This window comes from Pteronotus mesoamericanus, unplaced genomic scaffold (assembly GCF_021234165.1).
Source record: "Pteronotus mesoamericanus isolate MK-2021 breed Mesoamerican mustached bat unplaced genomic scaffold, CSHL_Meso_final scaffold_85, whole genome shotgun sequence".
Classification (NCBI taxonomy): Eukaryota; Metazoa; Chordata; class Mammalia; order Chiroptera; family Mormoopidae; genus Pteronotus; species Pteronotus mesoamericanus.
The window spans coordinates 66,503,731-66,516,554 of NW_026555329.1; the positions used below are offsets into that span (position 1 = coordinate 66,503,731).

The window sequence follows — 12,824 nt, forward strand, 5'->3', positions numbered from 1 at the left end:
GAGGGTGCAATAGTAACAAGAGACACCAAAATGTGTTTTGTTCAAGTTGCTAGTGGTTTTGAGGTAAAAAAAAAACAAAAAAAACTTTAAATTTCCTGTATTTTCCTTGAAAGAACGTGAAATCCTGAGGAAAGCCTCGTCATAGAGTTCAGTTGGGTTTTATTTAACAAATACAAACGCCTACTGGGTGCCACTGAACCATGTGGGGGTGTCAAAGTGAAAGTCTCTGGTTACTGCCTGGAGGAGCTCCGTAGAGGAGGGCAGCATTAGGAGGCCAGCAGGTGAGGCGCGGTGAGCCCCAGGAGGTACCGTGGGCCCAGCTCCGACTTCCCGGGAGCTTCCTGGGGGAGGCAAAGCAGGTCTAAGGCAGACAAGCATCAGAATGGACAGGGCCTGAGGACTTGCCCTTGAGGATGCAGAGTCATGCCCCTATTGAAAACATCATGGCATGTCACAATAAGCTAGTGGATTGTTACACCATGGAAGTCCCAATGACCAAAATTTTTCCTGAAATGCTCCTGAAGTCAAGTAGAAGAAAATGAAGCTTCCTTGTGGTATTACATATTAATGAAAAAAATGAAGGTATTCTGTATTCTTAAAAATCTAACATTTTTTTTAGAGTGGGATTTTCATAATTTTTAGATTGCCTTAGCAGCGATGGCATTTTGCTCTAGTTGTAGATTGAGAGATGAACTAACTTGAAGATTGTTCAGAGCTAAAGGGCCCTATGTACAATCAAATTAGGAATACCAGTTTCCTCCCTACGCCATGTCTGGCTCTTTCCTAAGAAGAAATTGTATACATTTGACGTAATTCACAAAAGATAGATGGATGATTTTTTCCCCTTAATCTATACATCACTGTGCATTTATTCAAGGCTTAAGAAGGAACACTTCTCCTCCAATTAGATTTATGTATGGTTTTGCTAGAGTTGCCTTAACAAAATACTACAGACTAGGTTGCTTAAACAACAGAATTAATTTTTTCAATTTTGGAGGTTGAGTCAAGTCTAAGATCAAGATTCCAGCAGAATTGGTTTCCCTAAGGCTTGTCTCCTTTGGCTTGTACAATGGATGTCCCTTCTCTTTATGTCTCAAACTGACCTTTCTTTTTTTTTAAACTTGCTTGCACATCCTCTTCTTATAAGGTTACCAGTCATATTGGATTAGGGCCCCATCCTTATGAACCTATTTAACCTTAATTACCTCTTTAAAGGCCCTATCTCTAATTATAGTCAAATTTAAGGTTAGGGCTTCAACATAAGAATTTTGGAAAACACAGTTCACTCTGTAACACATGAATTGTGTATGTTAATTTACAATCATATGAGATGGAAAAAATGGATACTGCAGAGGCTTAGATTTTAAAGACATTAAATACTGTATTTAAAGAAAATACAGTATAGTTGACTATTGAAGAACATGGGGGTTCGGGGCACCAACCTCTGCACAGAAAATCCAAGTATAGCTTTTGATTCCACCAAAACTCAACTACCCTTGCCACAGGTACCAAAATCTGAGGATGCTCAAATCTTCCTATATAAAACAACATAGATCAATGCATACAGTCTGCTCTCTGCATCCTTGGACTCCCAAACACAGATCAACAACACTACAGGTATTTATTGAAAAAAATCCTAATATGTGGACCCCATGCAGCTCAAACCAATGTTTTTAAGGGCCTTCTACTGTATGTACAAATTTCGGGGGCGGGGGAGATTAAGACAGAACATACTATATTAAGCTACAGGAGGAAGACCATAAACTTTCATAAAAGTAATTTAGATAAATTTTCCAAAAATTTAGAAATTCAAGAAGTGTTTGTTAGTTCCCATCACAGTTACTGAAGTGTATGTCATAATAGGTTGCCAAGGAAGTTGTCATACACACAGAGTGAAGTAGTTCCTGGTCATCTTCATCCCTTTGAGCATGTTTTATTTTTAAGCAAGAGGCATCATGGGAAAACTTCTTTCCTTATTTTGGGAGGTGGATCCTCCCTCCATGCCTTTAAGTTTTACCATTCCAAACCAGGATTATGAGTGCCCACAGGATGACTCTTGTGGGGCAATAGGGACCTTCCTCGTTTGGTATTTTGTCATTATATTGGTCTTGATGTTCTTCTCTCGGGCTTCTATCTGGGTAGGATATCCTTTTTCATTTTAAATAATATCTTTACTGTATACAATGGGATTTTTCATAAAATAAATCACTTTGATGAAACTACTTTTTAAAAGGCAATCTTGTTCTAGAGAATTCAAGAAAAGGATGAAGAAAATTTAAACTACTGTAATCCTATTTCTTAGAGATAATCACTGTTAACATTTTGGAATGTATTGTTTTAGTTTTTTTTCTTTTTCTCTATTCCAATATATATCTTTCCATCTCTCCATCTTTGATCTTACTTGGTTGGCATTATGTTATGGTAGGTACTTTCATATCCTACTTTTTAAAAATAATATTATATTGTAACAGTTCTTCAAATTCTGTTCACACAGCAACACCTTTAGTGACTGCAGATTTTTGTGTGTGATTGCACCATAACAAATCTGCAATTTTGAGGTATTGAGGTTGTTTGCACTTTGTCCATATGCTGTGTAATGCTGGGATAAACTTCTCTTCTGGTTAATGACCTGGAAATTCCTTTTGCAGCCATACAATTCTAATCACAGCTTTTTAAAAAAAAAGTTGTTGTATTTAAGGATATATGTTGTAGCAATTTGGGGATTTTAGAATAGGTCAATACACTCTCTGCATAGTAAACTATTAACTGTAAAACTGTTAAAGGAACTGTAAAACTAAACTAAACAGAACTAAAGTCACCACTCTAGGCCACATACTAGCAGAAGAAAATAGCATCCTCTTAGGAATGAGATAGCCCACTTTATCAGGACTGTTATGCTTCAACATATAACAAGTAACCAAGCTCTGGTAAGTTGCTGACATGGACTCATTGCTGGCCATTAATACCAGGTTGATGATTAATCAAACCACCATCATTTAGCAATACAGCCAGATTGCTGGGCTGGCCGTGGTTAGCTACACTGAATGCTATATCAGCTCTAGATGGAGAGGAGGAGATTTGTTATGTCTATGCCAGCTGGATTCCATTATAATAATCAAAGACTCTTCCCCTCACCACCTCTTCCCCCTAAGAAGTTTCGTCTAAGGTCTAAATGCTTCATACGGTAGATACTTTGCCAAAAGGAGATTTAGAAGCGATAACATATACGCATCTTTGACTCCCTAGCTAAGTATATTGAATTTGTCTGGTCTGGCAAGAAAAGCTACTTTGGAAAATTTACAAAAAACTGCAATTGATTTCTGGCAATTTCATCATGAAGACCACTTAAGAGGCATAAGCTCTTCTGCTCCCTTGCTTGCGTCAGCTCCTTGGAGTCATAGAGACCCAAACTTCAAGGACCTCAAGATTGCATATGGTGCAATCTCCTGTTTGTAAGCAAGTGAGATAAGAGTATCTTTCCTTTTTTAAATTGATAAGGCCCAAAGAAATTAAGTGAGTTGTCCAACCTCACACAAGTGGTTAGTGATGGAGGGGGCAGTAGACCCAAGTTTCCTGCCACATCATTTGTTTGCTTCAAAGCATGGTTGAAATGTTGAATTAAATCTATTTAGTGCTGATTAAATCCTTAATTATCTTAGAGGTTTCATCTTTCACTTTGCTCCCTTATGGCAGCTAAAATCGGCTGAACTGCTTCTTCTGAAGGGTCCCAGATTTGAAATCTGAGAACCAGATGAGGACTGGTCAAGGAGGAAGGAATTTTTCCTTCACTTAGAACTTCTTTTTTTTTTCTGCTAAACTATGAGCCTTAATTTACAAACCTTGAAGTAATGGTAAAAATGTGATGGAAGTGTGGTGGTAATTATCCTCAAACACGAAGCACACCGATTTCCTCTGGATTTAACACTTTTTAAGATGCATTTACCTTTTGCTTTCAGAGACTACGTATACTATCTTTAGTTTTATGTTTGGTTTGTGTTTGTTCAGACTGCCAGTGCTGGCATTTTCCCAAATACCTGTCCAAGCTCCTCATTTTGCATATGTAGAAATGGAGCTTAGGAGGTGTTTAAGTAGCAGAGTTGGTTAGTGGCAGAAAGGCAGAGCAAAGCCCAGATCTGTCCATTGTTCACCCTACCCCCAGAGCAGATAGACTGCTGCTCTTTTCACTCAGTCACAGAGATAGTTAACAAATTGCTTTTAGTGACTACAGTTTGTAGATACCTCTTAACTTGATCCAAAATCTTTTTTTAAAAAATGATTTTATTCATTTTTAGAAAGAAAGGAAATGGAGGGAGAAAGAGGGGGAGAGAAACATCAATGTGCAAGAGAAACATCAATCAGTTGCCTCTTACATACCCCAACCAGGGACCTGGACTGCAACCCAGGCATGTGCCCTGACCGGGAATTGAACCAGGGAACTTTAAGTTTGTGAGATGATGCCCAACCCACTGAGCCATACCAGTCAGGGCAAAAATCTTTCTTTTGATTTTTTTATTATATTTTGATTTGACATCAAGTCAAAAATGGACGCTTTCTGTGAAAATGATATAAACCAAATAAGTGTTTTAAACATTTTTGCCCCTCCATTACAAAAGCATGCACAAAACGTGGAGCCCTGGGTGGTGTGCTCAATTTGTTGGGCATCATCCTGCAAACTGAAAGTCACATGTTTGATTCCCAGTCAGGGAACAAGCCTGGACAACCAGTCGATGTTTCTCTCTTGCATAGATGTTTCTCTCCCTCTCTTTCTATCTCCCTTCCCCTCTCTAAAATTAAAAACAAAACAAACAAACAAAAAAACCCACCTCCAAAATATATTTAAAAAAGAAAATGTGGAATTCGTAAGTAGAAAAAATGAAAAAAAAAAACACACACACACACAGCCCCACTCCAGATTACATAGAAATGACCAACTATTATTGACTTTTAGGTCTATAAACATCTAATCTTTTCATAATCATCTCTATGCATATTAAATTTAAAATAAGCTCCCCAAAAACCATTTGTAAAAAAGAGGTATCTTAAAAGAGGATTCCTTCTTAAGGCTTTCAGAGAATGGTTGCAACAACCCAGAAAACAAAGAGCTATCTCATTAGAGATACCTGCCTATCGTAGTGATTAGATATTAGGACAGGAATGGACCAAGGATCTTAGATCGCAGCTGTGAATATCCCAGTATGGCAACCAAAGAAAGTTTGATTTTCTACATAAATCCATTTTCTCCTCATTTTAGACAATTTGAAAAATTAGAAGGAAAAAAATGCTTTCACCACTCAACGTCAACCATTGCTAACACTTCTGTAATCTCTTAAATCTTCCTTATCATATTTTTAGCTAACTTGAGGTCACGCTGCATATACAAATTTGCTGATTTTTAATGTATTATTATAACATTTGCTCATGTTCTGACATACTTTTATTATAATAATTTTTACAACTATATTTTATATGATTATACCATAATTTATTTAACCATTACCTATTTTTGAATTTTGTATTTTATATGATCTAAATTACACTGTGGTGAATATTTGCATACACTGTATGCAAAGCTTTCTCTCTTTTGGGGCTTATTTCCTGGGGATACATTCCCAGAAGAATTGTTATGTGTCAAAATTGTTACGAGTATTTCTACTTTTTGATACATTCTCAAGGAGGTGCTTTATATTTGTATTATTTGACAAAACAATTTTCAGCATCAAAAAGTGGGACACTGATCTAAAATATGGGACAACTATATTTATGCAGAATTGGGCAGAATATTTGAAATTGGAACTATTCAGAGAAATCAGTGTATTTTGGTTGCCATATTCACAGATAATATATTATGGTTGCATTTTGAAGGAAATTTTCTAAAGGATTTAGGAGATATAAAGTCTATTAATTCAGGTAAAGATCTGAAAGAATTATTGACAACAATGACCTGATAAAATGTACTGTAAAAAGTCATTTTAAAAGCTAATCATAGTACTATCAAATCTCTTTTTAAATGCTATTTCTCTATAATGTATATGAGTAAAGGAAAACCGTAACCTATAGCTCCTTATCAGTTTTATTTTCTCTCAAGTCTTTGTTCCATTTTGCTTGGTTCAAAACATTTCGGTAGATTCTGCCATCTAAGCATGGTCTTCCTAGTAATGGGCAGCATAACGAAAGTGAAAAACAACCAACGAAGATGAGTATTGTGTGTTTTACATGCCATAGAGTGTCTCTGACTCCTGGTGACACTATAAATGAGTGGTGTCCACAATGTCCTGTTCTCAACAGCCCTGCTCCACAACTGTAGGCTCATGCGTATGGCTTCTTTGATGGAATCAATCCATCTTATATTTGGTCTTCCTCTTTTCCTGCTGCCTTCTAGTTTCCCTGCCTTCTCATGATTTGTCCAAAGCAGGAAAGCTTCAGTTTTGTCATTTTTGCCTCTAGCAATGTTTCAGGCTTCCCACTTGCTCTAGGACCCACTTGTTCGTCGTGCTGGAGGTCCAGGGTACCCACAGAGCCCATCTCGAACACCGTATTCCGAATGAATCCATTTTTTCCTGTCAGCCTTCTTCACTGTCCAACTTTTGCACCTGTACACATTAATTGGGAATACGAGGGCATAGATGATGTAAGATCACTAATCTATGTTTCTGAAACAGATGTCTGAGAAGAAAAAGGATGAAGACAGTGGGACAAGCACTTCAGTAAGTAAAGGTGAGAGCTAGTGCATATTTACTGTTGGGCTGTGATGAGAGAACTGTGTGCTGAGTGTGGAAAGCGAGAAGCAGAGGTGAATAGCCAAGAGTGTTAAGGGCCTGCCCAGACCTGTGGTGGTCCACTGGGTGAGCTCCTCGCTTTGGTGCAGGATAAGTTAGCACTTTAGCAGGGGCTATACATTGCTAGTAGGTAAAGCTCAAGTTCTCTTTTCATACCTCAGCGTTTTCCCTTCACACAACTTCCCTTTTATGTACCTTTATGGTTAGAGTTACTGTAGAGTTAGAGATGTAAGTAGCATCCTTTTCAGTAACTTATAAGCAGTGGTGTGCTGGAATATGTTTGACACCTGGCTCTCCAAAAATGGGTGTTAGCGTGTATATGTTTAAATATTTTTTTACTGATATAAACAACATATATCACACAATTTACAAATAATAAAATATATAATACTCTTTAGGTAAATTCCATATAGACCGCTGATTCTCACAAAATACCTTTCTTGATTTTTACCAGACCTTTGTATCCCTAGTCAACCTAAGTCTGCAACTGATAAACAAGTGTAGTTCCATTATGAATGACACTTGCCCTTAAAGAGAAATATGAAAGAAACAGGAAGATATATGTTGGAACTTAACTTGGTTGTCAGTGATGTGAGTGACTTCTTTGCATATTGAATAATAGTTTTAGAATACTCTGGAAAAATATTTCTGCATTTTTGGGTGCTATTGACAATGTAGTGGTGGCTGTAGGCACGACACTTTTAAATGTAATCTATGTAGTATCATGTTCCCCATCACTTTAAACCTAGACAACCAACAAAACCATAAACCAACACCTGACTTCCAGTGCTTGCTGATTTTTAGGCCACCCAAACTGGTTTCAAATTACCAGCATGATGTCATTGAACAGGGAGCTGGGAAGAGATGCATAGCAGCACATCATTATATGGTATTTCCAAAGTCCAGATACAACAGACAAATAGCCTCAAGAGCACACGCATCATAATAAAATGTAATAAAACAATTAGGGAGTGATGTATTGAGTATTATGTTTATTTGTAAATACATTGATTTAATGATAAATTTGGAGAGTTTAATTTCTACTAGGGGCCGTGTTAAGCTATCTCACAAAATTCCTGAAAGCTTAACTATCAAGTTCTTGTGAGCCGGCTGATGCAATCCAACTCTAGCACACCACTGTGTAAAGAAAAGATTCTTATTAGTTCCCTGCTACCCAAATCACATTTGTGTACACACCTGAACCATTCAGACTTCAAAGCAAAGGAGAAAAAGGGTCCTTCTCTGGAAAAGTTTAGAGACTTTTCCCTTGATCTTCTATCAGGGTTCATGAAACTCCAACAGTATATGTCAAGTATCCATTTGGTACTGGGGAGATTTGGTATGGTACGGGAAAATGCAGTCAGCTGCCAACACTTGCAAAGAAGTAGAGAAAAGTAGAGGCTGGGCAAATGACAACTAAAAGTGAGTCTGCACATGCCATAGACCTCTTAGGTAAAGGGAAGTTACAATAACCAACAGTGTGCCTAACTTGCTGATTTGTTTCATTTATTGTTAGCAAGCCAAGATACTTCCTATAAGTGGCAAAACAAAGATGGTGGCTGGGACTCTGCACAAGTGATGAAAAAACCAAAGCAGAGTCAACTGAGTCCTATAACTGACTCAGAAGTGGCTTTGGTCAATGACTATTTTGAACGAAGAAAATGTAGGCACCATTCTCAGCTCAGCCAGGTGAACCTGGCCCAACTTGACAGTGATACTACTGAGTATGACAGTGAAGAATCTGACTTGGGAGTCTCCTCATGGAAGGAGAGTGAAAGCGAACAACCAACACCAGCTGGTACAAAGAGAAAAATAGCTCAGAGGCAACAGAGCGTGGGAAGTTACCAAACCAGGGAAAAGCCCTGCCTCCACTGCAGAGCCAGGAGAACCCATGAATGGCTGGCACGCCATTTCCTTCAAAACACTTCAATAACAGCCCCAATGATGGGAGATGCTCAAGAGGAAAATTCCGTACCTGACATTAACACAAGATTCAGTAAATTTTGAATTTTATCAAGTCCTTGCTTCATTTGAAGCCAAATGAAAGGGATAAATAAAACATGAAAAATCACCAAAGCTTTAGGTGAGGAGGCTTTTTACAATAAACTCTATTAACAACAACAACAAAAATACTTGGAACCCAAGGGGTAAAATTTCAAATAATCCTTTGCCCAAAAACAGGCCAGCAAATTTGTTTATGGCACCATTGGAACATCAAAGATCTGTATCAACTATGATTTTTTATTCAAAAGAGAACAAGACAGATATTTTCTCCCTTGAGTATATGTATTTTGTTTATGTCTATAACACCAATAAGGAAGCTCTTTAAAAATATACTTATGTTCAGAAACCATTTACACTTATTCATATGTTATGATGATCTGACTGAATGAATTAGGTGAAGTTGGTTAGAATAGAATTGGCCCATATTCCCCAGGTCCATGTTTTCAGGTAACTGACTCTCCTTAAGCTGTACTGCTGCACATGTGTCAGCTAGAGGTTGGTGAGCAGGAGGAGCTCAAGAGCCTGGGATAAGATCTCTGATCCCTGGAGTGGACCAAGGAGGGAAGGCAGACCCAAAGGGTCATCTGGACCATGGGCTGTCCATGATTACTGTTCAGAGGGCATGACAAATGTTAAAGAAAAAAATTATTCCGATACTTGTTAAAATGGTAAGGAACACTTTATTCAAGCCTATTGTAATAGGGGTCAAATCTATTGCAGTAGCGGGGACAGATCAACCTCAGCTCCAAATATAGAAAGGACAAGCAGTGATTTATAGCCAAGGAGCAGGGTAAGGGGGCCAGTGTATAGAAAATTACTAGGAGGCAAATTGCTAGGAGGAAACATCAAGGGTAGCGAGATTCCTGTTAGACTGGCCTAACAGGATTCTTGGTGAAGGCAGGCCAAGGACTTATCCATCAAAGATGGAGGGTGAAGAACTTGATCATTTGTCAAGGGTGATCAGATATCGAGGGGAACTCTCACTGAACTTACTTAGCAGTATTCATGCTAAAACTCAGGTTGGCAGGTCAAAGATATGATAAACACCAGAGCGAAGGTCTGATCAAGAAGAAGGCTCAGAGGGGTCTGGCTTAAAGTTTGGGCTTTGCCACAAGTAAGCTGCAACCCGGACTTAGTCAGGGATGGGTTTTCCAGTGAAGTGGGGACCCCAGCAGTGGAGAGTTCAGGAGACCTAGGCAACGGGTGGCCATTCCGGAGATCATTCTCCAGATAATGGCAGAACCTCAGCTGGGATATAAAACGAAACCCAGATCCCAGAGAAGAGGACTGGCTTGGATAAGATAAGCAGCAGAGACTCTGGTCACTGAGCTAAAGTTCAAAGAAGGGCTTTAGGTCTTAGGGGAGGACTTGAGTACTTAAGTACTACATATGATAACGACTGCAACAGAACACTGAGGACTGAGCCTTTTACGGCAGAGAGATCACAGAGCTCTGACACTGGGCTCATGAGTCACCCTGAGGATAGCAGCTTCCTTAACTGATTACAACAAAGAGACCAGGAGGGCAATGTGGGAACCCCAACCTTTGCTACTAGGCCACTGGAGTCTAGGACATGGGGACAATTTCTAAGCTTATTTGCAGAGACTGTCTTATTCATATTGCCTTAGGGCTGACACAGGTCTGAGGCTGTGAACGAAAGGGAGGGCAACTTCAAGGTTCAGCTCAAGCAGCAACCTTCTCCGTGTGGACTTCCTTTCCTTCTCAACACCCTCCTCCACTGTGTTCCTGCAGGCAAACTCACTAGGCTCTCCCTAATGCTCCTGTGTACCTTGAAAAGTCCTCCATCTCGGCACCCTTAACATTTTAATGAATGTGTTGTGTGTGTGTGCGCACGTGCACACACACGCAAAAGTAGGTTTACAGTTCATATGGAAAAAAGTGCAGGTTATGATTATTGCAATAGCTTTATTAACTCTGTGTACTTACAACTGTAAACCTACTCTTGCCCACAACTGAATGTGTGTGTGTGTGTGTGTGTGTGTGTGTGTGTGTAAAGGTAAAGTCCATGATTTGTTACCTTTGTATCTTTGTGACCCAGCACAGTGCCAAACAACAGGACAGAAAAATAATGCAATTAGAGCAATATACAAAGGAATTTATGAATTCAGAAGGGAGGAGCTGGGGAAAGCTAAGAGAGAAAGCAGGGCCAGGGCCAATATCTACAACTTAATAAATAATCATGGTATTTCTACCTTGATATGATCAAGACCTTGCTTTGTTTATCTAAATAGCACCAAAACAAAAAACAAAAACACACATACACACCCAACCACCACACACAAGCTCAAAATTAGTAGTAAATTGCAGAAGCAGGATTTAGACCCAAGTCGTCTGGCTTCAGAGTTTGGGCTCCTAATTACTATGACTTTACCCATTATTCTCTGAAGATGGAAGATCCTGATTTTAAGGGAAGTTAATCACTACCTCCTACACAGCTGTGATGTCTAAGCAGATATAATCTCACCAGGAAAGAATGACTATTTGCTAGATAACGGAGTTAGGGCACAAGCCCCAAATGTTTTGCTTGTGGATTTAGAATATAAACCAATGACATTATTTTCTGAAGAGTCATTTATATCAAAGACTCTTACTGTTCAAGGTCTTATCCATGGGGCTAGAGCAGATTAGAGTTAGAGGGTGGAAGATAGTTGCCCATAGGAAGAAGGAATTAGGGTTGAGTTAAACCAGGGGCTGTAAATATGAGGGGATTTACTAGGATAATCTGTGAGTACATGAAACCAAAACAGAGGTCAAACAAAGCTGGGAAGACATTCAAAGCCAAGGAAAGAGATGTACTGGATCAAAGGAGTAAGACGAGTACATGGTGGGATGAGGAGCAAAAGCATAGCCAGGCATGTTGGAATGTGACTAATGAGCAAGGTATGGGAGCCGTGGGGTGGGAGACAGTTCATGAAACCAGAGCTGTGGACTGTAGTCTTGGTTAGATGTTGCTTGTATGCAGGGTCTGGTATGAGCTGCCACAGTGGGGTCCCTGAGATGCATAATGTCTCCTCTTCGGTCCCTCCTTGGCTAAATGGGATAAGCCAGGGTGTCTCTGGTTGCGACCTGTTTGGGTGGCATGGAATTCTTGGGCTTGCCTCCTATTTGTGGCCTTCCATGCAGCTAACTGTTCAGAATTGTCATCCACCTACATTCAAGCATTACGATTCTTGTTAGGAATGGCCATGCAAGGGGCTCTGGGACGCAGGAAAAGGCCCAACTGAGATGGATGCGGCGAAGAATGAGAGTGTACACATAGTAGGTGTTTGGAGGGGGTGGGAGGAGCTGGGAACTCTGGCTACAGGGTTAGACGGTCTCAAACTCCGAAACAGTGTCCTCCCTGGATGTTTGGGTGGTGGAGTGGTTTTGGTGGGAGGAGAGATGAGCTGGTAGGTATAATCTAAATAACAGCAACAACAACAGTACTGATAATAGTAACATTTAGAGAGTGTTCATCATAAGTCAGGCACTGAGGTAAGCATTTTATAAGGGTTATTTCTCCTTTGCAAGCCTGGAGACTAGATATTTTCCCAATTTTATGGATAATGAAATGGAAGTTTAGGAAGATTAAATGATATCCCCAAGGTCATAGAGCTGGTGACTGTGGGGGAGCTAGGTGTTGTCTGACCACAAAGATTTTGTTTCTACCATGATGATAATACATTATCTATGTTCTTAAAGGAGAGCGATTAGATAAGAACTTGGGAGAACAATACCCAAGACCAAACGGAGTCCACAGTGGACAGAGGCCTGTTAGTGGAAAATGGAGCAGAGTCAGAGCCTGAGCAGAGGCGGGAGCAGACAGTCAAATGAAGCTGGAGACGGCTCACACCGCTGGGCGGAGAGGCTGTGCCACAGGAGGCAGCCTCCTCTGAGCGGGCGAGCCCGGCCAGCTTACGGGGAGAGCAGGCAGAAAGTCAGGGCGGTCTTCTGAGAAAAAAAGGGGGAAAATAGGAAATTAGCTAGAAGGGTTGGTGAGGGTAAGAATGTACTTTGCACTGATTATCAAGGTACAAGAGCAGG

The 12,824-nt window shown here is 39.8% G+C and overlaps 1 protein-coding gene across 1 annotated transcript; it reads left to right on the forward strand.

The window, feature by feature from the left end:
* The first annotated feature begins 1,955 nt into the window (after positions 1–1,955).
* On the forward strand, positions 1,956–8,783 carry SSMEM1 (serine rich single-pass membrane protein 1). The gene is made up of 3 exons (XM_054564083.1): positions 1,956–2,138; positions 6,660–6,714; positions 8,293–8,783. The coding sequence occupies exons 1-3, from the start codon at positions 1,956–1,958 to the stop codon at positions 8,781–8,783; spliced, it is 729 nt and encodes a 242-aa protein (XP_054420058.1).
* The last annotated feature ends 4,041 nt before the right edge of the window (positions 8,784–12,824 follow it).

What these genes read in the sequence shown, in the direction of transcription:
- SSMEM1 (XM_054564083.1), top strand. Translation starts at nt 1,956, where the DNA reads ATGGGAAAACTTCTTTCCTTATTTTGGGAGGTGGATCCTCCCTCCATG. An exon ending in TCTCTCGGGCTTCTATCTGG is followed by an intron (nt 2,139 to 6,659) that starts GTAGGATATCCT and finishes TTTCTGAAACAG; the next exon opens with ATGTCTGAGAAGAAAAAGGA. An exon ending in AAGCACTTCAGTAAGTAAAG is followed by an intron (nt 6,715 to 8,292) that starts GTGAGAGCTAGT and finishes ATTTATTGTTAG; the next exon opens with CAAGCCAAGATACTTCCTAT.